Below are 27,971 nucleotides of genomic sequence, written 5' to 3'. Positions count from 1 at the left end.
TGGGTTCTTAGGGGGCTGGACAGGAGGGTGAAAAATCGCTCCACCTCTGCCCCTGGGGGTCCAAACCATCTTTTGGCCTGCCGGTTAGGCCCCTTTTTGTTTTTGCGGACAAAACCCCCTTCCTGCCTGTACTGTGACTTTTCTTTTAGGAGGAAAGGCCTTCTTTTTGTCCGCCGTGCGGTCTAGTACTGCTTCAAGGCCTGGGCCAAAAAGCAGGTCACCTGTGAAGGGAATACCACACAACTTGGATTTAGAGGCGCTGTCGCCAGTCCAAGTCTTGAGCCAGAGGGCCCTTCTGGCCGAGTTAGCCAGAGCAGCCGACCTGGCTGACATGCGGACTGACTCCGCTGAGGCATCCGCTATATAAGCGACTCCTTGCAGGATAGTAGGGAAGGAAGCTAAAATCGTTTCCTTATCCGTACCAGCTTCAATGTGCTCCTGAATCTTAGAGAGCCAATGCTCTAGATTGCGGGCCATTACCGTGACGGCAAGTTCTGGTTTAAGATTCCCTATAGTAGAGTCCCAACACTTCTTTAATAGGGAATCCATTCTCTTGTCCATAACATCGGACAAAACCCCCATGTCCTCAAACGCTAAATCCGTGTTCCTGGACACTTGGGAGAAGGCGGCGTCTAATTTGGGGCTTTTGTTCCAAACAGACGAAGGATCCTCTGAGAAGGGGAATCTCCTCTTTAGGGATTGGAAAAAAAGGGTTTCCTTTCAGGATCCTGCCACTCCTTCTTAATGGTCTCTACCAGTATATCATGTACTGGGAAGACCTTTTTCTCTTGCTCCTCCAGACCTCTGTACATTCGATCATGGAGGGTAAGAGGCTTCTTGTCGGTTTGGATACCAAGGGTTGTGTAAACTGCCCCTAAGAGGTCCTCTACCTCATCCAGCAACAATTTGTACCTAGAGGGCTTCCTGGACTCCCCGTCCTGGTCCTCTCCATCTGACCCCTCTTGAGAATCAGAGGTGGCACTATCCGGAAGAACCGGTTCCTCTTGGGAAGGGCCTGCGGAAACATCTGCCATAGCTGCTGCAATGGGTATGACAGGAGCAGGACCCTGAGCCTGTGGCTGGGTTGTAACCTGGGTGGGGACAGCCAGAGGCTGTAACCTCTCAAACAGAGATTTGAATGAGGAGAAAGTGGATGACAGCTCTTTAACAGAGGCTGCAAGTCCCGACTCCTGTTCTAATTCATTTTCCCTGACTAAGGATTGAATGCAATCCCTACACAGGACCTTAGTCCATGATTCTGGAAGGATATCCCTACAGGAGGCACACTTCCTCTGAGCTATGCCTTCCACCACCCGTTTTTTCAATGGCCTTCTGAAACACAGAAAAGGGCAGAAAACAACAGTTTTAAAAAAAATTATAAATTTGGTTACAACCCTGGGAGTGCACCTAGCCCTCTATAAACCCTGGGACTAAGGACTCCCCCTCCCCTGGCCACCCAGGGGGCTTGCCTCCCCATGCATTGAACCCTACATGGAGAGGCAAACCTAAGCTAGAGAGCGCCCCTCCCCAGGGTACTCTTACCTTAGGCTCGCTGGAGGTAGCGTCAGTTGTCAGGGCTGGCTCTGGAGATGCTGCCGACATGACCGCAGGTGGCTGCTTGCTGAGAGCTTCTCTTCGCCTGTGCGAGATCCGACTCCCTCCAGCGTCCGCCCGGACCTCCTATCAGCACCGCGACCCGGAACCGGAAGTCGCGGTTCAAAGGGGAGACATCCGCTCTACGCCGGAAATGACGTCACCCGCCGTCCAGCCCGCTCGGTTCAAAAAAATCTTTTGCGGCCTGTAGTACAGGGCGAGCCCTGATGTCTCCCTCGCTGCGCCCCGCTGGACGAGATAGGGGTCCCCCGCAACCAGCAGCCGCGCTCGGCGTGGATGGGGTGGCTAATGGTGGGCCTGCACCGCACCAGGATTCACCTGGAAGCCTCTGCTTCCTTTAAGGTAAAAGAATGGCCTCAGTCCTCTGCCTGAATTGGCCTAGGTTCCCATGCACAGTGTCTCCCCACCGGAGGAAACACTAATACTGAGGTCTGGCAGGGGGAGTGAGAAATTTATGGGCTGGCGCAGTGTTTCCTAGAGGAAGAGGAGGAGTATCTCTCAATTGTGGGCTGTCCTGAAAGACGGGAGGGGAAAACCTGATAGGTGATTTTATGACCTCCTTCCAGTGTCCTAAAACCCTACTAGGTCCAAGGTCCAGGGAATTCTGGCATGCCTAGAAGTAAAGGCATGTAATCAGAAATCTTGTTCCTTCCATGTACCTGGAAAATGAGGTCTGAAATAAAGTGACCAAAACATCTCTGATATACAGGTCATAAATCTTGTATTTCCGAAGGGTAGCAAGCTCAGACTTAACATGGAACACAAAACAGGAAGACACCCCCAGCCTTCACTGCTGTGTTTTCTGATATACAGACACCTGTAGGATAGAGAAGACACAACCAACCTAAGAGATGTTGTGTAATTCTAATATGCAATAAGATACCATATAACCTCAGCCCAGAGAAAGGACAGAAGCTCCAAGTGTGAGTTTCTGATGCTTAATAGGTCCTGCATCCAACAGAGAGGCCACTAGCCAATATGGTGTTTTTCTGAGTAATTAAACGCAGAGGGTACAGACACCTTCTACTGCTGTGTTTTTTCTATTTGCAGCGATCCCAGGTAATAGAGTCAAGACGGGATGACAAGAACAAATTTAGTGTTGTCTATTCCTGAGACTGACCGCAGTACGGTCCTCTAAATCAACAGAAAGTAACACTAGCACCTAAAGTATATTTCTGATGATCATGAATTGCAGCCGCATGCAGACAACAAAAAAGGACATATGCGGCCTCAACCGTGTATGGCTGTTGCTATACTAACTGCAGTAATAACTAGCAGAGAGTGGTATTAACGCATTACAGATAAACAACAGGGTATAGGACAACAGATGTTACAGACAGTAACATTGTATATTCCTGATTACCAACACTACACAGTCATATACCCGATAGAAAAAACGCTACTAGCAAAAAACCAATGCTGTGCGTTTCTGGGTAGTAATGTTAAACCGTCATTGAACCCACAATACAAAGTTGTGCATGATTTTTATTAGAAAAAACTTGGACAGTTATATGACCAACAGAATGTTGCCGACAACTCAGTGTGTTACTAAATGCAACCTTGTCGGATCATCTAATCAACAGAGATGCCACTAGCAAACGGAAACCTTGAAGCAGTGCATATCTGAATACATAAATATCATAACCAATAATACAATGTTATGCGTTTCTGTTTAGCAAAAAATTGTACAGTCATATAATCAGCAGAAAAGTCGCTATCAGTAACTCAACATCATGCGTTTCTGATAAGCAATAGTGTACAGACATGCAACCTCCAGAAATATTTACCAACAGTAAATCAATATGGTATGTATCTAAATAACAATATAACAGAGGTGTCACCGACAAATCAATGTCATACTTTTCTGATGAGCAATAGTATACAGTCCTGTATCCGACAGAAATTTCACCTACAGTAATTCAATGTGGTGCGTTTCTGAATAACAATAGTGTGCGGTTATATAATAGATTGCGGTTATATAATAGATGTGTCACCGACAAATCAATGTCATACTTTTCTGATGAGCAATAGTATACAGTCCTATATCCGACAGAAATTTCACCTACAGTAATTCAATGTGGTGCGTTTCTGAATAACAATAGTGTGTGCGGTTATAGAATAGAGGTGTCACCGACAATTCAATGTCATACTTTTCTGATGAGCAATAGTATACAGTCATGTATCCGACAGAAATTTCACCCACAGTAATTCAATGTGGTGCGTTTCTGAATAACAATAGTGTGCGGTTATATAATAGATTGCGGTTATATAATAGATGTGTCACCGACAAATCAATGTCATACTTTTCTGATGAGCAATAGTATACAGTCCTATATCCGACAGAAATTTCACCTACAGTAATTCAATGTGGTGCGTTTCTGAATAACAATAGTGTGTGCGGTTATAGAATAGAGGTGTCACCGACAATTCAATGTCATACTTTTCTGATGAGCAATAGTATACAGTCCTATATCCGACAGAAATTTCACCTACAGTAATTCAATGTGGTGCGTTTCTGAATAACAATAGTGTGTGCGGTTATAGAATAGAGGTGTCACCGACAATTCAATGTCATACTTTTCTGATGAGCAATAGTATACAGTCATGTATCCGACAGAAATTTCACCCACAGTAATTCAATGTGGTGCGTTTCTGAATACCGATAGTGTGCCGATATATAATAGAGGCATCACCCACCATTCAATGTTTAAGCGTTTGACTAGGAACAGCGTACCGTTACCTAATCAATTTTTGGCGAGTCATAGGATATTTATATATATATATATATATATATATATATATATATATATATATATATATATATATATATATATATATATATATATATATATATATATATATATATATATATATATATATATATATATATATATATATATATCTCAGAATGACACAAGATAAAAGACTCCCCCATGTTGTGTATTTCTGATGTGCGGACAGCCAACAACCTATCCTAGGCATAACCTGAATCTCAGATACTGATCCTTCCTCCCAGTGGAGGAACATGGTAGTTCCAAATAATGGAAATCTGAGGTGTTTGATTATACCACAGTAGTGGTAGCTGCTAACCTACTATAGCATAGGTCTGAGTAGGTGTAGCTGGTCCACACACAGGTGGGAGCGAGTCCTAGTCTCTACGGTCTTAACGAGCACAGACTCAGAAATCAATTAGGTCTCTCGTGAAGAGGTGACCATAACTTTTTGGCTGGGTTCACACTACTACACTACTTTCATCCTACTTTGCTCTGCTACATCGGTCCTACATTTATCCTACATCCATCCTACTTTCATGAACAGGATACTACTTTGGTCCGACTTCAATGATATTCAATGGGCCTGAAGTAGGACCAAAAGTAGTACAGGGAGCATTTTCAAAGTCGGACCGACTTGTGTAGGATGCTACAAGACGCTCTCATAGGGAAACATTGAACACAGAGCAAAGTAGGATGAAAGTAGTGTAGTAGTGTGAACCCAGCCTTGAGGCTGGGTTCACACTTGTCCTACAACGGTCCTACATTGGGAGCCTCATGTAGCATGACGTGTGAAAATCAATGTTTCCCTATGAGAGCCGTCTTAACTGGTCCTACACAAGTCGGTCCGACTTTGAAACTACTCCCTGTACTACTTTGGTCCTACTTTGATCCTACATCAGCCCATTGAATATCATTAAAGTAGGATCAAAGTAGGAGCCTTGTCCTAACCATCCGACTTTTGACATCCGACTTGTGATTACAGCAGCAGTAAAAGGAATTTATCTCACTCTGGGATTGTTTTGATTGGTCAAAGAACAAGTCAGACTATCACAAAGTCGGATCAAAGTAGTATCCTGTTCATGAAAGTAGGATGGATGTAGGACCAATGTAGGATCAGTGTAGGACCAATGTAGCAGAGCAAAGTAGGATCAAAGTAGTGTAGTAGTGTGAACCCAGCCTAAGGCTGGAGGCAATCAGACACCTGTATGGCTGCTTAACTGGTTTGTTGCCTGAGCCACCAGAGGTTCAGATTAACCCTTACATACTGATAAATATAACAGCAGTGTAAGGAGGAAGTAATAGGTTGGAACCTGGGAAGATGTTGCAGACAATAAGCAACCCCCACAGGGGTAATATATACACTAAGCTGCCCCCCTTGTCGGGCCTATCCTAAGAGTTTAGGAGGTAAGTTTTTATTTATTTATTTTTTTGGGGGGGGTAAAAAACCTCTAACAACACCATTCTGTTAGATTCATGGCAGCTGGCCCTAATCCTTCAGGGATTCCTATAATCTCCTCAGAGGCCTGTATTGCCCGCAGGAGTCCATCCAAACCCTCTAGGGTGAAGGGACGTCCTGTTCAGCTTTGCTTTTCATATCCTCCCTGTCCTTTGCTTCCTCTACCCGGACTAAAGGGAATGAATGGAAGCGGGGGAAGGGCACTAGATACTATTCAGATGAGGCCTTCTTGGGAGGATATGTTTTCTCTAGGGATAAGCTCCTCTTATGTCAGACCTTAGGTTACGGACTGCCTGGCGGTTTCGTGGGAGGTTTTAACCGTTGCCGGTCTTTCCATCTGTATAGATGAGAGGACTTTGGACTTTGAGTGGGAGTTTATCTTATGACCCACATATTTATTTTTTAGAGGAGCTATACCCTGTAGCGGCAGGAGACCATTTATTTGGGATCTCCTGGGATCCGCTGGGGGGTTTCTGCCAGACAAGAGATATACACATATGCATAATATTACTTTGTCCTCCCCCAGGACTGCAGGTTTGTACTGGGGAGGGGAAAGGGTAAGGTGAGAAAACCAGTCCTGTCTGGCTGGCTCCAGGATCCCAGACTCCTGAAATCCAGGAGCTCTCACTCCCCTTCCCCCTCCTTTTCCAAGGGGGATTTGTACTCACTGCACCCCGACCTGGATCTGCTTGCAGTCACATATGCCTTCATCTCCTCCTGTTCCATGAGGAGGTTTGGCTGGGTCCATGGCTGTTGGTACCTCTTGCAGGGGCTATCCGCAAGCCGACCCTTCCGCCGCCCATGCTGCTCTCTAGGCGTTCCTTCCGGGTTGCGCTGTGAGGCAAAAGCCCACCTTCACTCAGAGAGGCTTGGAGCGCCATGTTTCCAAAAGTAGGAAGCAGTACCCGGGAAGAGAGAGCTCTTCAAATGGCGGCGTTTCTTCTGCACCCTAGCGATGGCAAGCCTCCCCGCAGCTCAGAGCGCTGGTGCACGCCTGGGGCGACCTGTGAGTTAGACCCGAAGGCCTACAGGTTAGTTCAGCCCTCCCCGGCCTCCCTAAGACCTGTCTCAACAGGGGTACCTTCGACCCTCCCCGGTCTCTAGGTATTCAAACAAAACAAACGTGACGATGTGTTCGGGAGAAACACAATCAATACTGGGGATCAAGGGGAAGGGTGGGGACTTTTAAATTGTTAAGTGATTGTGTTTCCTGTGGGGAGGAGCCATCATCTCTTGTGTGCCGTCCTGGAAGGTGATAAGAGAAAAGTTCACTATACAGCAAAAATCCTGGACTGGACAATAGGCACAGGGAAATCCACTAGAGGACTACCGTCTGGTATAGCGAATGAGATTAAAATAAAAAAAAAAAAAACACACACAGCATGGCATGTAGCCATGGTGTACAGCTGCAAACAGCATTGGAAAGGACGCAGGTGACGTCACAAAGCTCCTCCCCCATTCTGCTGGATCCATCCGCATCTCCTATGCTGAGACCAAGCTGTTTTGACCAGTTGTTAACGCAAATGGTCCATCCCATCTGGTAAGGAAGCATTTCTCTTGTTGGTGGCGGTTACATCACTTTCGTTTGAAGAGTTTTCGCTGTATCACTGGGTGTCATCTTCAGTTACTTTTATATGGACTTGTATTGCGCTGCACTTACATATTTTTTTCATTTGCTACATTTGAGGTCGTGATTACCTTTTTTTTGTGTTCAGCTTGCAATTTTTTAGTTTAACTGTATTATTTGTGCGCTGATTGTTGCTTTTATTGTTAAATGTGAAAACTTGTTGGTTTTTAAGTTTGTTGGCCGAAAGTCCGACCGTGTGTACGGGCCTTTACACTTTTCTCCACACACCCAAATCATAAAGCGAGAAAGACGAATATTAGTGCTTTATCCTTTAAAAAAAAAAAAAAAAAACAGTTTATTAAACACCAAGTAAAAAAACAAACACATTTTCCTGGTGCTTGGAGTGCACCAATGTGTAAAAAGCATTCAGTCCTCACAGTGCAGGTTTAAAACAGACGGTATTTCCACGATGTGCTCACAATGCGCACCTGAAAATACCTGTCTGATTGTCTTCTACTTTAGCATTATACTATGAGGACTGAATGCTATACAATTTGGTGCACTTTAAAGCACCATGAAAAGTGTGTTTAATTAACCGGTTGTTTTAAAAAAGATAAAAAGCACCATGTCCAACTTTCTCTTTAGGATTTGGGCATATGGAGATAAGAGAAGGAGGATTCTAATCTCAGGATTGTCAGCAAAGAAGTGACACAGCATAGAACAGATAGATTCCCAGAGAGGAACAAAAGCACATACAGAACATTGGTCTTATCACCCAGGTGGGGGCACAGAGCGAGGGAATCATCACTAGTAGGGATGAGCCGAACACCCCCCGGTTCGGATCACACCAGAACATGCAAAAAATTAGTTCGAACACTGTTAAAGTCTATGGGACACGAACATTAAAAAGCAAAAGAGCCAATTTTAAAAGGTTAACCACTTAAGACCCGCTCACGTGTATATATATATATATATATATATATATATATATATATATATATATATACACACACACATACATACATACATACATACATATACACACACACACACACACACACACGTCATTTTTTTAAAGATGGATATCTCGGCAACGGCAGCAGCCGCTGCCACAACCGAGATATCGATCTGTTCTGTCAGCGGTCCTCTAAAAACGATAACAGTGGTCTCCGCCGCGAGATCACCGTTATCGGTGGCGAGAGAGGGGCCCCCCTCCCACGCCGCTTTTCGGAGCCGTCGACAGCGGCGATCGGGTCCGGTCTCCTGCTCGGCTGGGATACGAGTGAGGACAAGATGGCCCACACCCATCTCCATAGCAGGTCGACGTCAAAACGTCACTTCCGCCAATGCTTCTTAAAGGCATATTTTCTTGTTGTCATTTTTTCAAAGTTACAATTTTTTTTTTTTTGCATTTTAGTCTAAATATGAGATGCGAGGTCTTTTTGACCCCAGATCTCATATTTAAGAGGACCTGTCATGCTTTTTTCTATTACAAGGGATGTTTACATTCCTTGTAATAGGAATAAAAGTGACCCATTTTTTTTAGTGAAAAAAAAACAAACAAAAATTTTTTTTTAAAGCACCCTGTCCAGACGAGCTTGCGCGCAGAAGCGAACGCATACGCGAGTAGCGCCAGCATATGAAAACGGTGTTCAAACCACACAAGTGAGGTATCACAAAATCGTTAGAGCGAGAGCAATAATTCTAACCCTAGACCTCCTCTAACTCAAAAGATGCAACTTATGGAATTTTTTAAACGTCGCCAATTGAGGTTTAAGGGTAAAAGTTTGACGCCATTCCACGAGCGGGCGCAATTTTGAAGCGTGACATGTTGGGTATCATTTTACTTGGTGTATTATTATCTTTCACAATATATTAAAAAAAAAAATTGGGCTAACTTTACTATTGTCTTACATTTTAATAAAAAAAAGTGAATTGTAAGACCGCTGCGCAAATACAGTGTGACAAAAAGTATTGCAATGACACACACACACACATAAATATTTTAAGTTTTAATCTTGTAAGCACCCAATCTGAAAAACAGGCAAGGTCCTTAAGTGGTTAATATGCAAGTTATTGTCATAAAAAGTGTTTGGGGACCCGGGTCCTGCCCCAGCGGACATGTATCAATGCAAAAATAAGTTTTAAAAACTGCAGTTTTTTCAGGAGCAGTGATTTTAATAATGCTTAAAGTGAAACAATAAAACGTGTGGAGGTCCCCCCCAAATTCAATATCAGGCCCTTCAGGTCTGGATTATAAGGGGAACCCTGCACACAAAAAAAAAAAAACACACACACACACACACACACACACACACACACACACACGGTCCCCACAAAAATTCAAACTATCCTAGCACGCAACCTGGCAGGCCGCAGGAAAAGAGGGGGGCACCCAGAGAGTGCTCCCCCCCCTGAACCATACCAGACCACATGCCCTCAACATGGGGGTTTCGTGTGGAGACTGGAGCATCGCTGGAGAATGGATCACCGCGGGACAGAGAAAATGGATTACAACGCTGGAATGTTTTTTTTTTTTTTTTTTTAATAAAGGACTCACCAAACCTTAGGAACTTTTGGTGAGTGGGATGGATAGGCACGTGCAAATATGTGTCCTTGATGTCTATCAACGCCAATTTTCCGCCTTGTAGGGAGGACACCACCGATCGTATAGTCTCCATTTGGAAATGGTGAATGTTCAGAAACAGATTCAGAGCCTTTAGATCCAGAATGGGCCCGACATCTCCATTTGGTTTTGGAACCACAAAGAGGTTTGAATAAAATCCCAAACCTTGCTCTTTTAGGGGAACTTCGTCTTCATTGGGTGTGCCAGTGCCCAATCAGCTCTGGTGAACTATACAACCCACTATGCAAGGACTAAAGGCTCTGTGTCTCGTGGTGTACGATAAAGAAATAGGGACGTGACAGACCCCTGCTGCGAGCCACATCTGGCTTAGATGCAAACCCAGCATAAAAAAAAAAAAAAAAAAAAAAAAAAGGTACAACACAACGCATTTGGGAGCGTGGCACCGCTTTTGAATAGAATACTACCACGGCTTGGTGCCAGTAAAAGGAAAATTAAGTATTGATACAAATTTTCCCCACTAGGGAACCTCCCAAAACTTGTTACCACTTTCTAACAGCACAAAGACAACAAAAAAAGCCTACAATTTTCGAAACACACCTCACTGTATTTAATACAAAAAAAAAAAAAAAAGGCAAGCTATTTTTTTTGGAAAAACTAAACGCACACATTTTAGTAAAGCCAAGCTTTTCATTTGATCAAGCATGAATTACCCGAACAGGTACCACTAAAACTACAATGACTGGTGATGTTAAGAACATACCCTTCATAATGGCCACATTGTTCATCATTTGTCCCTCACCTTTATTTGAAACTGTTCTTCTGATGTAAAGTGCACATTAATCCTCAAAGGGGCCACCGCTTCTTCACCAGCATACAAATCTAGAACCATCCCCTTGTCCTCAACTGACACCAGTGACATTCCCTGAAGAGTCCTCAGGAGCTCAAGGAGTGAAGAGTCCCTAGGACAGAACACAGATTGCAGACAAATCTGGATCACTAGTGTGGACAGACATTTTAAAAGGATGTTAAAACAGTTTCTTCTACATTTCAGACCAAACAAGGACATATTCTCCCCCCCCCCCCCCCCCCCCGGTAAGGCAGCGGAGAAGGGATAGAGCCTCAGTCAAATTTGCTGACTGTGTACTTCTGTCCAGCTAATAAGTGTCAGACAGAAGAGGAAGACAGGGGAAATCTCCCCACTGGAGACACAAAACACAATTACTGTATGACCTGACAGATTCCAGACCTTTACTACTATAGAAATGAAGGAAAATTAGGTTTTGGCTGCAACTGGACTTTTACCATCTGTGTCCCATTGGGGAGATTACCCTACAATTCCTGTCCCATAGCCAAAACAGGAAGGAGGAAATCCCTGCAAATTAATGGAATCCATTTGGGCCCCCAGAACTAGTGTCCCCATTGCAGTGGCGGCTGGTGCGCAATAATTCAAGGGAGAGGGGTTGTGGAAAACCAACCACCCTGGCAGAAGACAAGGCCGTTACCACCCCCACTCGGAAAATTAATGCAACCCCTTCCCCCAATCATGAGATGGACGGCCTCCTTTCCTACCCAGGATGACACTCCGATCTCCCTTTCCCGAGAGCTGGGGAGCGGCTGGTGGGTTGGTCTCTGGCCTTGCTTGATTGATTGATTTTTGAGCTTAATTAGGCGCCAAATGCCCACTGTGAAGTGAGCGTCTAAGCGCTCTCCTCCTTGGCTCCAATCACGCGCTTCAAACCTCTCTCCCCCCCCCCCCCCCAACCCAATGGAATCCATGCAACCGGTGCCCTGTATGTAGATGAGGGGGCCAGATGCATAGTAGCACCCGTGCGCTCCCAATGAATGGGCCGCCACTGCCCCACTGGAAAAATTTCCCCCATTACTTTTCTGGGGGCAGCCTAAAATGAGATTTTTTTTACGTTCACTTTTGACAACAGTAAACGGGACAAATGGGGTGAAACTACAGGGGCTGTAATCTGATGGTACAAGCACCTCTAGATGAACCAACAACTATATAGTACAAGGGCCTGCCTGACCAGATTAAGATTTATTAGATCATTTAAAGCGGTAGTAAACCCGCCGACTCCCCCCCCCCCCCCCTTTACACCTGTAAGGCAAAAGGCATAATGAGCTAGTATGCACTGCATACTAGCTCATTATGAAATACTTACCTTAGAACGAGGTGTCGGTGTCCCTCCCGGTCCACGCCGAGGCAGCTGACATTTCGCCCCGGTGTGTCTTCCGGATATCGCGGCTTCAGCCACTCACATGCGCGTAGGAGACTTCATTCCGGCAAGGTCCGGTGGCTGCCGGGCCTTAAGCCGAAAATCCCCTGTGCGCATGCGCGGCTGCATTCAGCGGCTAATTGCGAGGAGAATATCTCCTAAACTGTAAAGTTTTAGGAGATTTGTTACCTACAGGTAAGCCTTACCTGTAGGTAAAATAAATATCTTTACTATCACTTTAAAGTAGGCCCACCTTTTAGGTGAATCTATTGGATTGTAGGGTCAGATTGTATGGTGTATTGTGAGCTTACTGGTCAAATTGTATTTTAAGTCCACTCAAGACAGTTCTCAGTCTGTTGCTTTTTGCATTTTATTCCAACTCATACCAGAAGGAAAAGAGGAATGTGATAGATTCTGACACCAATCAAATGCAGATAATGGAGTCTCCCTGTGGCCACTTCAACCTTAGGCCTCATTTACACTTGGTTTGTTTGAAAAGCAATCTGCAGCGGATCACCTGCGATTTGAGTGGCAAGAGGACAGCTAATGGGTATTCAGGAGGGAAGGAAGATACTGTTGCCTCCTGGAAGCCAGGTTTTCTTCCTTTTAAACAGCCAATTCGCTTTTTCAATGGAAATACCAGGGCGCAAGTGCAAGCCTTGTGCCTGGCTTGTGGTTGCGCCACAGCCCTATTTTACTTGAATAGGTTATGCTCATCTGATGCAACAAGGGTATACATTTTGCTGTGCTGTGACCCAAAGCATCATGACTACGGCATGTGTAGACCCCTGTATACAGCTGCCTCTGTAGGTTGGGGGGAGGGGGATGCACTAAAAAAAAAAAAAAGAAATTAGCACAACCGCCTATTTTTAGTGTTCAACAGCTAGGGTAAAATAGGCCTTACTTTTTTACAGACTGAATCCAGCTTTCCGCCGACTGCTCCAGTCTCTCAACTTGGACTTTTAGCTGCTGAATATGGTCCTGACACTTCTGTACCACCTGCTGCTGCTTCTGTAGTGCTTCCCTCAGCTCCTGCTTAGCCTGGGAAGAAACAAAGAAGGATGTTAGAAGAGAAGATGGAATGCAATAAAAAAAAAAAAAAAAAAAAAAAAAAAAAAAAACACACACACACGTGCAACAGGCAGAGCCAACATACCTGTCTTCCTTTAGTTTCCCTCTAGATGACAGAGAAGGAAAGAAGGAAAGAACACAAAAAAAAAAAATCATTAAACCGCATCATTTTTCTTTAATGGAGGACAGTCACTGTATGCTGGGTCAAGCCACTTTTCATAAATACATGTGTAGGGCCTCGATTTAATCATTTTTTCCCTACTGTAAGCCAAAAACGCAATGTTGAGTGAACTGGGCACATAGACAGCAGTATTTGCCATGTCCTTATGATTAACGCAGATCAACACAGCGTAACGCACTAGGTGTGAACAAGCCCTTAAATTGGAAGTAACGTTTTGCTGTGACAAACTATGAGCAGGCAGGCTCTTTGTTGCAGAAGAGACATGCAAGGTCTATTCTGCAATAAAATACACCTACTGCTGAGAGAGAAAGAGAAAAAGAGAAAGAAAAACTTTTTATGCTTGCTCTAATATTTTGGATAGGAGTATGGAACGCATTAGAAACCATATTAGCTTATTTTATGCGGTTTGTTTCCTGGTGGGGAAATTCCTATCACATCCGGTTTTGTAGCCATAACCGGAAGTGAGGGAAGTGCTATTTTAGACAGTGCAAACTAGTGAAACCAAAACTAAATCGGACTTTAAATATGCCTTTTGAGAACAAAATTCAGACTTGTTTATGTAATTCACTTTGTTGCGAAACGCATCAGGTAACTCCACTGCTGCAGTTTGTACTATTCGATAAGCGCCGTTTTACTATTCTAAATGCAAGTGATCTTACCTACATTAAAATAGTTTTACATACAGTATTAGGCCATGTGCCCTTCCTTTCTCCTTTACATTCCACCTACTCGTATTACTCCCGTGTTTCCTTCTGGATTGGTGCGAGATTTGCTCTTCTGGGAACTGCTGCGGATGATTCATTTCTTAGGCTGCATTCACACTGTAACGCCGCGTACGTGGTGTATTTTGCCGCGATTTGTTTAAATATTTTTTTTTTTCCCCCCTCACAAATTATTTCCATTGCTGTCTATGGCCGAACGCCAATGCCGCCTGAAAAAAAGGATCCGGGACTTGTTTTCAGGCGGCAGGCGTACGGCGTTTCGGGGTGAGATGTGAACCATCTCAGACAGCAATGGAAATTCGCCCCTCCAGTGTATCGAGCTTCAGGCGTTTTGTCGCCTAGGTGTGAATGCAGCCTTAGTGGTTGATAATCTGCCCAGTTGACCCTCTGAACATATGTTCATTAGGGTTCACTGCATCTGGTAAGCCTTTTCTCCATTGGTCGGTGGGGGATTTCTTTAGTGCACCTCATCCCAGATCATTGGGATCATCATCACTATTAATCACATTGAACTTTTTCTTTGATTATTAGTCTCATTACCAGGGACTCTTATTTATATTTAGTGATTTTACTATTTATATTGTTTACTTATGCACATCATCATTTATTTGGGTGTTATTTCATTTCTTTATATGTGCTACACTTTTTATGTTTGTTCTGTTATTTCACCATTTGTCCAGTGGTAGTGTTAGCTGCTCCAATTTAGACAGCGCGGAATTTTTTATATCCAAAACATTAGGCCCAGAAGGTTGAGTCCAGGGCGCTTCTTGAATGTTAAAAGATCTACCTCACTTCTCTGCACAATGGTTCCATGCAGCAGCTAGGGCTGCAAAATCTGATCCTCCAAGAGCTATTCACACATTCCCCTCCCTACTAGGAGCAGCAATGACAACACAGAATGGGATCTTCAAACAACAAGTACGGTACAATTGTGACCACAAGCCATTAAAAGCGCCTGTCGGGTTCTAATTAAAGTGATTGTAAAACTTTGGTAAGGGGAGGCTGGAAATCTAAGCTGCAGGTATATAAAGGAGCCGACGTGAATGAGAGGCAGTTTCATGCTGCTGCAGTAACATCCATGGAAGTTTAGTGAAGTTCATGCAGTTGTACAGCATGGTGAGCCTAATGAGGTTGACTCTCCAATTGTTTCATATGTACACAATTGGCCAGGACATTGCAACCAATCTACAGTAGAATACAAGAGAACCAATTATCTCACATATAACTGCAAAGTATTCCAATGAGGATTCTCTTCAAGGTCTGGTGTAGACAGTTATCCTACATTTAAAATAGCGTATTTAATGGCAGATTATGGTAAAACAAGAACCAAACTGGCTTTAGCATTATGTATCCAAGTTTAACCAGCCAAGAAAATGACAGGCTTCTTTTTGTCCTGACCTGGTCTTGGTACCTTTGAAGACTCGCTTCTAGTTGGTTCTTCTTCTCCTGCAAAATTTGCATCTTCTCGAGCAGTTGGGGTAAAAGTTCCTCAACCTCCTTCACTTTATTCAGGTATTCGGATTTAAGCCCTTTCCACTTCTGTCTCACCATCTCCATCTCTTTGTCTGAAAGATAAAAAAATAATAAAATGCTGCCTTTTCAGCAGTGTTTCAAGCTCCTTCCCGATTTCGTTATTCAGGCAGCTCTGCCACACTTGATCGCTCACTCCAGGCAAATTCCTTCACTAATTTCTACTGACACATCCACAATGCTTACTTCTGTAGGCTCTCCCCTCCTACAAACTTAGGCCGGCCATAGACGATTCAAGCCATGTATGGGCGGGCTGAATGTACCAAGACGATTGATCAACTGAGTACAACCAGTCTGACAGATTTTACATGCGATTATTGCTAGCGGCAGGTATAGCCTCTAGCAATAATCACTGTATTCTCCCAGGCGGGTGAGCAGTCCCCACTAGGAGAAGACAATGGCTTGACAGGAGGGATTACCGTCACTGTCCATGTTGCAGGAAACAACATTTACTGTGTATGGCCCACCTTACTCCTGGCTGATCTTTGCACCAAACAGCTCTCTTCCTGAGTTTCCTCAGTCCAAAACCCTTTGGTAACTTAACTTCCTTCTTTCTGTGGATTGTATAATGTGGTAGTAGTCTTCAACATTAACCCCGATTTGTTTCCTCTACAAAATCCCAACCCCCATTGCCTTTGAATTTAGAGCTGTACTATACGATTTACAAATGCATCTTAATTCAACTATAAGCAGGATAAACTTTATGCCAGAAGAGAGATCAGGGGACTCACTTGGCAGCTTAGGATTGGAATCTTTCCAGCCAACAGTGCTGGCTTCTTGCAGGAACTCGAGCAGAAATCGCAGAACTTGCAGCTGGTTGCATAGTATTTTTTGCTTCTTGCATGTTTTCTAAAAGACAGGGAGGCAAAGTAACATTAAAAGTGTGTTACAGCTAATAGTATTCATCTGTGATTCCCATAGATTTAAAGCGGAGGTCCGCATAATAATTAAATGCCAGCAGCTACAAATACAGCAGCTGACGACTTTTAATAAATGGACACTTACCTGTCCAGGGTGCCCGTGATGTCGGCAGCCAAAGCCGAGCAATCGCTCGGTTGCCCCCGCCGCCATCCTCGGTGAGGGAATCAGGAAGTGAAGCGTTGCGGCTTGACTTCCCGGTTCCCTACGGTGCATGTGCGAGTCGCGCATTCTCACTGGTCCCCGCTGTCTTCTGGGACCAGTATGTTTTTCAGAAGACAGCAGGGGGGATGGGAAGGGGTGTGACTCCCGCGGCAGTCTATGCCCGGAAGTGGGTGCAAATACCTGTATTACACAGGTATCTGCACACCCCTCCCCCTGCCTACAATATTAAATATGGCCACTAGATGGAGCCCAGAATAAATGCACCGTTTTACAGAAACTAGAAACTGTTTAGCTTTAATAAAAGTTCCCATTATACTTCAGTCTAAGGAAAAAACAGTGCATCCTGGATCTCAGGTTTCATCTTAGAGACTGGAGAGAAGGAGCCAGCTATCAAAGGACATGTTGGACTAGAACTTCTCTTTGCACCCCCTAAAGGTAGCATCCCTGGTGGCAATCACTCTGCCACCCACAGCCTAATTATTCATTGTGTTTTCTGTATATTTTATGTACCGATATGTACTTCTCATCTGCCCCCCCCTAATAGTTTCAACCACCCTGTGTTTGTAAATAAACCTGCAAAGATTACATTCAGTCTGACTTATTGCAGAATAGGAGGATTTAGCTGAAAATCAACAAATATTTAATTTAATTGACACCTCATATCACTGCGCGGGTCTGCCGCGATTGTCTCGTGATAAACCATGCTGCAACCCGCATCGCAAAATGCATGTTGCCCAAAAGTAGCTCCTGAACCATTTTTTGGGGCGTCCCACGATTGCAGCAAGTTTTATCGCATGACAATCGCGGCAGACCCAGATGATTTCAGGTGTCATTCAAATGAATGGCATCTCAACTGAGAGTATCGCGTTTTGTCAGTCACACCTCGGTGCCGTCAAATCAAAACACTGAAGTGTAAATGCAGCCTAGGAGACCAACTGGAGGTATGCTTGGTATTGCTTGTGTTTATTTCCCAGCATTAGTGAATTTGGTAGGTTCTAGTGGGTCTCAAGTGAAGGCATTGATCAGTTTTATCCTTTATGGCTGCGATTTTCTTTAACCTTGTGTAACACACGAAGAAGACAGTTTGTTGAAATGCATCGCCTCACATGGACTATTGCAAGACCTGATGTCATTTTTGCACCATGTGGGGAAAACAGTGGTATATCATTATTGTAACAAGGGTGCAGAAGTTGTTGATCAGCCAAGATGTTTTATACAGGATTATTTGAATAAAAATTTGATATTTTAATGATTTTTGGCTGTACATGTAGGAGTTTTCTATGCACCTTCATATGTCTCAACCACTATCCAGTTTCTTTAGATTTGTTTGTTGTAAATGATGCTGGCATATTGCAGGATTGAATAATGCGCTTTCATGAATGTTAACCACTTAAGGACCGCCTCATGTACATATACGTCAGCAGAATGGCACAGGCAGGCACATGTACGTATATATACGTGCCCTGCTTGACGTGGGTCGGGGGTCCGATCGGGACCCCCCCCCCCGTACATGCGGCGGTCCCCGTGGCTTCAGGAGCGATCCGGGACGACGGCGCGGCTATTCATTTATAGCCGCTCCGTCGCGATCGCTCCCCGGAGCTGAAGAACGGGGAGAGCCATGTGTAAACACGGCTTCCCCGTGCTTCACTGTGTCGGCGCATCGATCGCGTCATTCCCTTTATAGGGAAGACACGATCGATGACGTCATTCCTACAGCCACACCCCCCTACACTAGTAAACACACACAAAGTAAACCCTAACTCCTACAGCGCCCCCTGTGGTTAACTCCCAAACTGCAAACTGTCATTTTCACAATAAAGAATGCAATTTAAATGCATTTTTTGCTGTGAAAATGACAATGGTCCCAAAAATGTGTCAAAATTGTCCGAAGTGTCCGCCATAATGTCGCAGTCACGAAAAAAAAAAAAAAAAAAAAAAACACGCTGATCGCCGCCATTAGTAGTAAAAAATAAAAAATAAAAAAAAAATAAAGCAAAAAAACTATCCCCTATTTTGTAAACACTATAAATTTTGCGCAAACCAACCGATAAACGATTATTGCGATTTTTTTTACCAAAAATAGGTAGAAGAATACGTATCGGCCTAAACTGAGGAAAAAAAAATGTTATATATGTTTTTGGGGGATATTTATTATAGCAAAAAGTAAAAAATATAGCATTTTTTTCAAAATTGTCACTCTATTTTTGTTTATAGCGCAAAAAATAAACCGCAGAGGTGATCAAATACCACCAAAAGAAAGCTCTATTTGTGGGGAAAAAAAGACGCCAATTTTGTTTGGGAGCCACGTCGCACGACCGCGCAATTGTCTGTTAAAGCGACGCAGTCCCAAACTGTAAAAACCCCTTGGGTCTTTAGGCAGCATTTTGGTCCGGGGCTTAAGTGGTTAAGATGCGACAAAAAAAAAAAAATTTGAAGCCTTTTAATATTTCTTACCTTAGAATAATGAACCAGGACTTTAGCTGAGATTACATCTCCCTCCTCTTTTTGGGGAAGATTTAAATGTGGTTTACTGGCAATAGAATCCAAAATCCTGGAAGAGAAAAAAGGTAGTATTTGGTTTGGTAGGGCAGGTAGGAAGAATGGTTCTGCCTTCAGTTTCAATTATGAGGCATGTGATGGTTACACGTTAAACACCTGATAAGAACACAATTGTTCCAACTTCATCAAGTAACCAAGTAGTGAATTTTGAATAAGGCGACAACCCTGGAAGTCAAAAACAACTCAATAGCTGGTCACATGGTCTTCTAGAAGGTTCTGCTTAGGGGTTGTTCACACCAGCCTCTACATTGCAACACAACGGCTGGTGTATGGTAGAGCCAAGATCAGTGCAGTGATGGTGTCTGGAGCTCAGCGCTTTGCACCCTTTCCTTTCTTTGGCCCCCTCAATACTGGGCACTTTCTCCCCCCTCATGCCCAGGCCACGGTCCGCTTTCAGTGTTCCTACACTTTGAACAATTAGTCATGCAACACTGTACCCAAATAACTTTTTTTATCTTTTTTTGGCAGATAGAGCTTTTTGGTGATATTTAATCAGTTCGTTTTTTTGCTATATAAAAGTGAAAATAAATGTGGTTTGTTATAAAATGTTTGTAAATAAATGATCTTTCTTCAAAATGCAGGTCAATATGTATGCTTTTACATTTCTTTGGTAATCATCAAAATCGGTATGTTAGTTCAGGGTTCGACAAAATCCGGGCGCCCGGTCGCAACTGCGACTAGAATTAGCAACCTAGCACCCGGGGGAAGGAAGCATTGGCCTGCAGAATGCCCCAAAGCTGCGGCCTCAATTACTGGCCGGCGCGGTCCAATGCGATTGCGGGGAGGTGGGGGGCACAAGGAGACACAGGATACCCCACCGGCTTTGTGGCCTTCTGCAGGGCTATGCTTACTTCTGTGATCTGGCGTCATCTTGTGGTGGCCATTGGCATGACAAGTAAACCAGCAATCCTAATGGAGCTTCCCCTGTGTTTTCACTGCCATCTCCTTTCCTCTAATTCGAGCCCCCAAACATTATATATATTTTTTATTCTAACACCCTAAAGAATAAATGGCGGTCGTTACAATACTTTGTCACACCGTATTTGCGCAGCAGTCTTACAAGTGCACTTTTTGGGAAATGTTTAATTAAAAAAAAAATAAGACAGCAGTAAAATTAGCCCAATTTTTTTTTATGTTGTGAAAGAAAATGTTACGCCAAGTAAAATGATACCCAACATGTCACGCTTCAAAATTGCGTCTGCTCATGGAATGGCGACAAACTTACCCTTTAAAATCTCCATAGGCGACGTTTAAAAATATTTTACAGGTTGCATGTTTTGAGTTACAGGGGAGGTCTAGGGCTAGAATTATTGCTCTCACTCCACCAATCGCAGCGATACCTCACATGTGTGGTTTGAACACTGCCATCATATGCGGGCACTACTAACGTATGTAGTCACTTCTGCGTGCGAGCTCGGCGGGGTGCGTTTCTGTCTCCTAACTTTTTAATCGCAGATCGCCGCCATTACTAGTAAATAAAAATGCCATAAATCTATCCCTCATTTTGTAGACGCTATAACTTTTGCGCAAACCAATCAATATATGCTTATTGCGATTTTTTTCTGCCAAAAATATGTAGAAGAATACGTATCGGTCTAAACTGAGGAGAAAAAAAAAACAATTTGTTCAATTTTTTTTTTATATTTATTATATCCAAAAGTAAAAAATAGCATGTTTTTTTCAAAATTTTCGCTCTTTTGGTTTATAGCGCAAAAAAATAAAAATCGCAGTGATGATCAAATACCACCAAAAGAAAGCTCTATTTGTGGGGGGGGGGGGCAAAGATTTCATTTGGGCACAGTGTTGCATGTCTGCGCAATTGTCATTCAAAGTGCAACAGCGCTGAAAACTAAAAATTGGGCGGGAAGGGGGTGACAATGCCCTGTGTGGAAGTGGTTAATGTAAGGAAAATTTACATCATTTTTGATCCTCACTAAAAATCAACCATCTATAAATGTGCAGCAGCGTTTGGGCTAGCCATAGACCGCTGTTGTCTAAATAAGAGAGGCCGAATTCTGCATTATACATACGCACACAAGCTTGTTTAATTTAGGCTTGGCTCCCTTCCAGCCCCTCTCCACATAGAGGACAGGCCTGTCTTGCAGCACAGCCAACAGACAGATGTCATCAATGACTCAGGGGGTGTTTAAATCTTGTTTTCTGTCTTCCAGATCACAGGTAATCCTATGAGAATCCTGGCTGGGCTATTATCCTCACACCAGACTTTAATCAGATTCCCCAGCCACTGTCACTGGCTCCGAGCAAAGCTGAACTTTAACTCTCTCTCTTCCCCTTGTAGGACTGCAGAGGAGATGCATCATTTCCTGTACAGATAAATACAAACCCAGGGCTTGACAAATTTGCTTGGAATCTAGGAGCCAGAAAAAAATAAAAAAAATAAAATAAAAAAAAGTTAGGAGCCAGGAACGCGCCCCGTCCCACCGAGCTCACGCATACGTGAGTAGCGCCCGCATATGAAAGCGGTGTTCAAACCACACGTGAGATATCGCCGCAATTGGTAGAGCAATACATTTTAGCCCTAGACCTCCTCTAACTCAAAACATGCAACCTGTAGAATTTTTTTAAACGTCGGCTATGGAGATTTTAAAGGGTAAAAGTTTGTCACCATTCCACGAGTGGACGTAATTTTGAAGTGTGACATGTTGGGTATCAATTTACTCGGCGTAACATTATCTTTCACAATATTAAAAAAAAAAAAAAAAAAAAAATTGGGCCAACATTACTGGCATCTTATTTTTTAAATTAAAGAAAGTATTTTTTCACAAAAAAGTGCGCTTGTAAGACCGCTGCGCAAATATGGTGTGACAGAAAGTATTGCAACGACCGCCATTTTATTCTCTAGGGTGCTAGAATAATAATAAAACAAAAAGTATATAATTTATATATATATATATATATATATATATATATATATATATATATATATATATATATATACACACACATACACATACATAGACACACACACACACACACACACACACACACACACACACAGCCTTGCGAAAGTATTCGGCCCCCTTGAACGTTGCGACCTTTTGCCACATTTCAGGCTTCAAACATAAAGATATAAAACTGTAATTTTTTTTGAAGAATCAACAAGTGGGACACAATCATGAAGTGGAACAAAATTTATTGGATATTTCAAACTTTTTTAACAAATAAAAAAACTGAAAAATTGGGCGTGCAAAATTATTCAGCCCCTTTACTTTCAGTGCAGCAAACTCTCTCCAGAAGTTCAGTGAGGATCTCTGAATGATCCAATGTTGACCTACATGATAAATAGAATCTACAATGGAATGGTTCACAAATAAACATATCCAGGTGTTAGAATGGCCAAGTCAAAGTCCAGACCTGAATCCAATCGAGAATCTGTGGAAAGAACTGAAAACTGCTGTTCACAAACGCTCTCCATCCAACCTCACTGAGCTCGAGCTGTTTTGCAAGGAGGAATGGGCAAAAATTTCAGTCTCTCGATGTGCAAAACTGATAGAGACATACCCCAAGCGACTTACAGCTGTAATCGCAGCAAAAGGTGGCGCTACAAAGTATTAACTTAAGGGGGCTGAATAATTTTGCACGCCCAATTTTTCAGTTTTTTATTTGTTAAAAAAAGTTTGAAATATCCAATAAATTTTGTTCCACTTCATGATTGTGTCCCACTTGTTGATTCTTCAAAAAAAATTACAGTTTTATATCTTTATGTTTGAAGCCTGAAATGTGGCAAAAGGTCGCAAAGTTCAAGGGGGCCGAATACTTTCGCATGGATGGCGCTATTTTTTATATATATATATATATATATAAATAAAATAGCGCCAGATCACAGAAGGAACCATAGGCTTGCAGCAGGCCGCAAAGCCACGGCCTCAATTACTGGCCGGCGTGATGGCACAGAGACACAGGATACCCCCAGCTGTGCCGCCCCAGGTCGCCAATTTTAGTCGCAATTGCGACCTGGCGCCCGGGTTTTGTCGAACCCTGTACAAACCGACTATATGAAGTACAAGTAGAATTAAGCTGTCCATACACAAGCTCAGGTGACTTCGACCCCTTTCACATGGACGCCTTCGTGCAGCGGATGTTTGTTCAGCGGGGGATCTATCCACTGATCCAGCGGAGGACAGGTCCGTGTCCACAGAGCAGACAGTCCCGCTCTCCTCTATGGGGAAATCAGATGGAAACAGACCGCCTGTGTTTCCATCTGATCAAAGGAGAATAGGACCACCATCAATCCGTTTTTTGCAGACCAAATTGGATGGTGGCGGGGGTCCGATCAGGTCTGCCTGAAAGACTGAGCAGATGGACCCGATTGGACAGCCCATGTGAGAGGACCCTTAACCAAGAGACATCCATATATTCCCCCCCATGCATGCTGAAAACAGATGGACTAATGTTCTGCTGCAGGTTATTGCATTCTGACAGCCAGCTCCCACAGCTGTCAGAATATTTGAACATCCGATTAGCTGCAGTTTTTTTTTTTTGCAAGGCTCCTGCAATTTCTGGTGTCAGCCCACGGCTCGAATTTTGGCTGACTGCTACAAAATTCGACTGTAATTTGGAGCTGTGAGTAGCCAGCTTCAGGACCCTTTCACACTGGGTCGTTTTTCAGGCGCTTTGGCGTTAAAAAAAGCCTGTAAAGCGCCTGAAAGAAGCCTCATCTGCAATCCCAATGTGAAAGACTGAGTGCTTTCAGAGCCCTTTCGCACTGCCAGCGCCCGAAAAACTGTGGTAAAGCACCGCTAAGACTCTAGCGTTTTAGGGCGTTTTTGCAGTGCCTCAGTGAAAGGGCAAGGCGTTTTTACAGCGCTTTCAATTCATTTCAATATAGAGGGGCGTTTTTGGAGTGTTTTTTTCAGCGCCCAAAAGCTGCTCCAAAGATGCTGCTTGCAGGACTCAGTGTGAAAGGGTCCATTGAGAAGCATGGAGAGCGTTTTAATAGCGCTATTTTTAATGCTAAAACGCTGTAAAAACTCTTCAGTGTGAAAGGGGTCTTAGAGAGGACATGCAGAAATCAGGTTGAAATTGCTGATCTTACGATTTCAGGCTGAAACCTAAATGGACAATGTGACTTACCAGTCTGTGTTAGACATCCATTAAAGTGGACCTTGAGCCCTTGTTTACACTTTGAAATCGGGCGAGTTCATCTGAAAGCATTTCAGTCCGACTTCAGGGGCGACTTGAAAGACATCTGTGCAGGTCCCCCAAAAGTTAGTGCAAACTACTTTTGGAAAATGGTGAGGCGCCACAAAGTTGGCAATGCACAGATTGGGATGCTCGCATTGCCGGAAATGGGTTCCGATTTGACCTGTCAGATCACGCAGATTTAAACAGGGGCTCAACCTCCCACGATTCCGCCTCTCCAGCTCTCCTCTGCATTTTTATAGAAGGTCCACCCCATACACATCACTCGCCTGCACTGTGCCTCCCAGGATATACAAGTCACATATCCCAGGAGGCATAGCTTTTTATTGGGTAAAGGAGGAAACGGGCCTGTCGGCATGTCATCAGGAGGCGCAGAACGGACCACTGCCAGAAAAGAAGCTCTCAGCTGGACAGCTATCCAAAGTTACCAGAACTCACCACCGGGGGGACAAAGTTCCTCTTAAAAGTTTTGGCTGACATCCTGCTTTCATTCCTAATTGTGTAGGGTGAGATAAGAACCTTTGTCAGGTTTTTTGCTGTTCCCGTCTGGAAGATTTACCCTTTGAAAATGGTTCCTGAGACAGAAAAACAAAGACATATCTCCACAACGACAGACAACGCTGACAAGGATTCCCAACGTTTCCCCAATCTATCGCATAACACAAATAAGCACAAACACACTTTGAATGGAATTGAAACCCCTAAGTGTCCCCCCCCCCCCCATTAAAGCGGGGCTCCACCCAAAAGGGGGAAGTTCCATTATAAGGACTCATTTCCCTATCTTTTTGAACAATTGGCACTTTTGAGGATTGGTGGGGGGGACTGAGCTTTGGGATGCAGGTACCCGCTTCCCACTTCCGTTCTGACCGCTGTGGCGTTTAGAAACAAAAGAAGTTTTCCTTCCTCCCTCTTGCAGTCTTCTGGGACACAGACAGGTCCCAGAAGACTGCATCCACCAATCACAATGCACAGTGGGCATCCACCTGGGAAGCCGCAAGCTGTAACAGCCGGGGGCCCATAGTGAAGGTGCCATTGACCAAAAACAGCAGGTGAGACCGACTGGGGTGAGCACCCCGCTGGATTGTGGGACCAATGAATGGCTGTTTAAAAGTCAGTAGCTACAGTTTTTATTGTAGCTGCAGACTTTTTTTTTTGTTCACACAGGTGACTGGCACTCCACGTGGGACACACACTGCTCTCTGGTGTCTGTACTACGGGAGGCGTCTATACTGGAGGGAGAGGGGATCTGTACTGAGGGGGGGGGGGGGGGGGGGGTGACACCATTTTTTTTTTGCACCAGTGCCACCTGCCAGTGCCAATTGGTGCCACTTGCCATCCAGTGCCATCTGCCATTGCCATCTGCCAGTGCCAATTAGTGTCACCTTCCATCCAGTGCCACCTACCAGTGACAACTAAAGCCATCAGTGCCACCTGCCAATGCCATCTGCCAATGCCAACTATTGCCATCCAGTGCCAATTAGTGCCACCTGCCAGTCAGTGCCACCTGCTAGTACCATCCAGTGCAACCTGCCAGTGCCAATAAGTGCCACCTGCCAATCAGTGCCATCTTCCAGTGCTAATTAGTGCCATCAAAAAAAAAAAATTTGGCCTAAAATATTGGCCGCAAAAATCGGCATCATATATCGGCCGCCCCAATTTCTAAATATCGGCCAGAGAAAAACCCATATCGGTCGACCTCTAGTCTAAAGGTCATGTGTCTGAGACATCAACTGTAGTTAATTAGCTCATGTAAATTAGGTCAGAGTTGGAGTCATGATGTCTACCAAAAAGATGCGTATTGGAGCTCATTGTGTGATGTGGGTGGAGTCGAGTCATTGTTCATTTTGGTTACAGCAGGATCCTAACTGTATATAAGAGCCTGATTTTCTCATTAAAGGGTCTATTCGTGTGGAACCTCAAACAGAGCTGTGTGTCTCGTTATTGGGTTTGTTTGCCTGACTGTGGAGTGTCGGTAGCCGTCTTGTGTTCGGGAATGGAATATCTTAAACGGCATTAACCCCTGTCCCATTTGGGGTTCTGTTACAGGCCCATCTTGCACAGTTGTCACAAGTGTCCCCATTTGACTTCTCTTCTATATTCCAATATCCTTGCGCTAAAGAATTTCCTAGCCAAAAATGATAAACAGGGAGACAGTCTATAACATTGAATGGTTCTCGATTTACAGCAGAGTTTTTTTTAAATAAGAACATTACCCGTCCAGGGCGCCCACGACGTCCTCACCTGAAGCCGATCTGTCCCTCGGGCTCCAGGTGGAGGCGCCGGCATCTTCAGTAAGGGGATCAGGAAGTGAAGCCTTGCAGCTACACAGCTTGGTTCCCTACTGAGCATGTGCAAGTCACGCTCACTGGTCCCTGCTGTCTTCTGGGACGTGTGTATCTCCCGGAAGACAGCAGGGGGGGGGGCAGAAGTTCCATTTTTGAAAGAGACATCATATGACATCCACCTAAAGGTTTCACTTGTGGAGGGGTGTGAGGAGGAGAAGGGGGACAGAACTTCTATGCAGGGACAAGTGACTTGCAGTATAGAAGGCCGAAGGGAGCGATGGGCTCAGGGGGGAGCGATGGGCTCAGTCTCATCCGGCCTCCCCCTCCGGTGTCACATTTGGCAGTGGGAAGAGATGGGCTCAGGCTCATCCGGCCTCCCCCTCCGGTGTCACATTTGGCAGGGGGGGAGAGATGGGCTCAGGCTCATCCGGCCTCCCCCTCTGGTGTCACATTTGGCAGGGGGGAGAGATGGGCTCAGGCTAGTAATTGTGGAAAGCAGGGAACACCTCAGTGCTCAGTTATGGCCTCAGACTGCAATGAGACAGTGGCCACCTAGCGCCAGAAACCTGCTTCCATACACAGATACCGGAGCCCGCCTGCAGGTTCGCTACTTACCGCTGTGCCGCTTCTGCCATCCTGTCACAGCTTCACGCTTCCGCGCTACAAATTTAATTGGCTACCAGCGCTCGTGTCTAACGTTTCTATTGGCCGCAAAATTTCTAATTCCCGCCTCTTCCCGTGAGCCCTTGCGCTGGCTGTTATGGAGACGGTGATCTGTCGAAATAAGCAAACTCGTCAGCTCCCGGTGGCCATCTTGCTAGAGGCAAACATTGTTTTGTTTTTTTCAGTACAATTCCTCCTCTCAAGGTTTACACCTGAAAGGTTTCATTTGTGGTCTTCAACAAAATGTCGCCACCCTCGCTGGCTTAAAATCCACGTACAACGTCCTTCTTGTGTTTGAAAATAAATAAAGTTCTCGTTGCTTTCGGGATGGTTGATAAACACCCTTATTGATTATTCACTATTATTCTCTGTTATAAGGATACATAACGGATTCAGTAGACTACAGTAAAATGGCTCCCCTGCGTTATGACGGTAAAGGGAGGCGACCTCGTGTGGTAGTCAGGCTGGATGGCAAGAAGCACCGCCCACAC

At 44.3% G+C, this 27,971-nt stretch overlaps 1 protein-coding gene across 1 annotated transcript in view; it reads right to left on the bottom strand.

The window, feature by feature from the left end:
* Nucleotides 1-27,583, bottom strand: part of LOC120914076 — a 36,870-nt gene extending 9,287 nt beyond the window's left edge. Inside the window, exons 1-7 of the mRNA XM_040324533.1 lie at nt 27,433-27,583; nt 19,265-19,361; nt 16,459-16,576; nt 15,596-15,762; nt 13,380-13,400; nt 13,128-13,264; nt 10,798-10,957 (exon numbers count right to left, since the gene is read on the bottom strand). Coding sequence (XP_040180467.1) covers nt 10,798-10,957; nt 13,128-13,264; nt 13,380-13,400; nt 15,596-15,762; nt 16,459-16,576; nt 19,265-19,361; nt 27,433-27,452 — 720 coding nt within the window. The 5' untranslated portion in view covers nt 27,453-27,583. The remainder of the gene's footprint in view (nt 1-10,797; nt 10,958-13,127; nt 13,265-13,379; nt 13,401-15,595; nt 15,763-16,458; nt 16,577-19,264; nt 19,362-27,432) is intronic.
* Between the last annotated feature and the right edge of the window lie 388 nt (nt 27,584-27,971).

The sequence above is a fragment of the Rana temporaria genome, chromosome 9, assembly GCF_905171775.1.
Source record: "Rana temporaria chromosome 9, aRanTem1.1, whole genome shotgun sequence".
Classification (NCBI taxonomy): Eukaryota; Metazoa; Chordata; class Amphibia; order Anura; family Ranidae; genus Rana; species Rana temporaria.
This window is presented reverse-complemented; position numbering and strand designations above follow the sequence as displayed.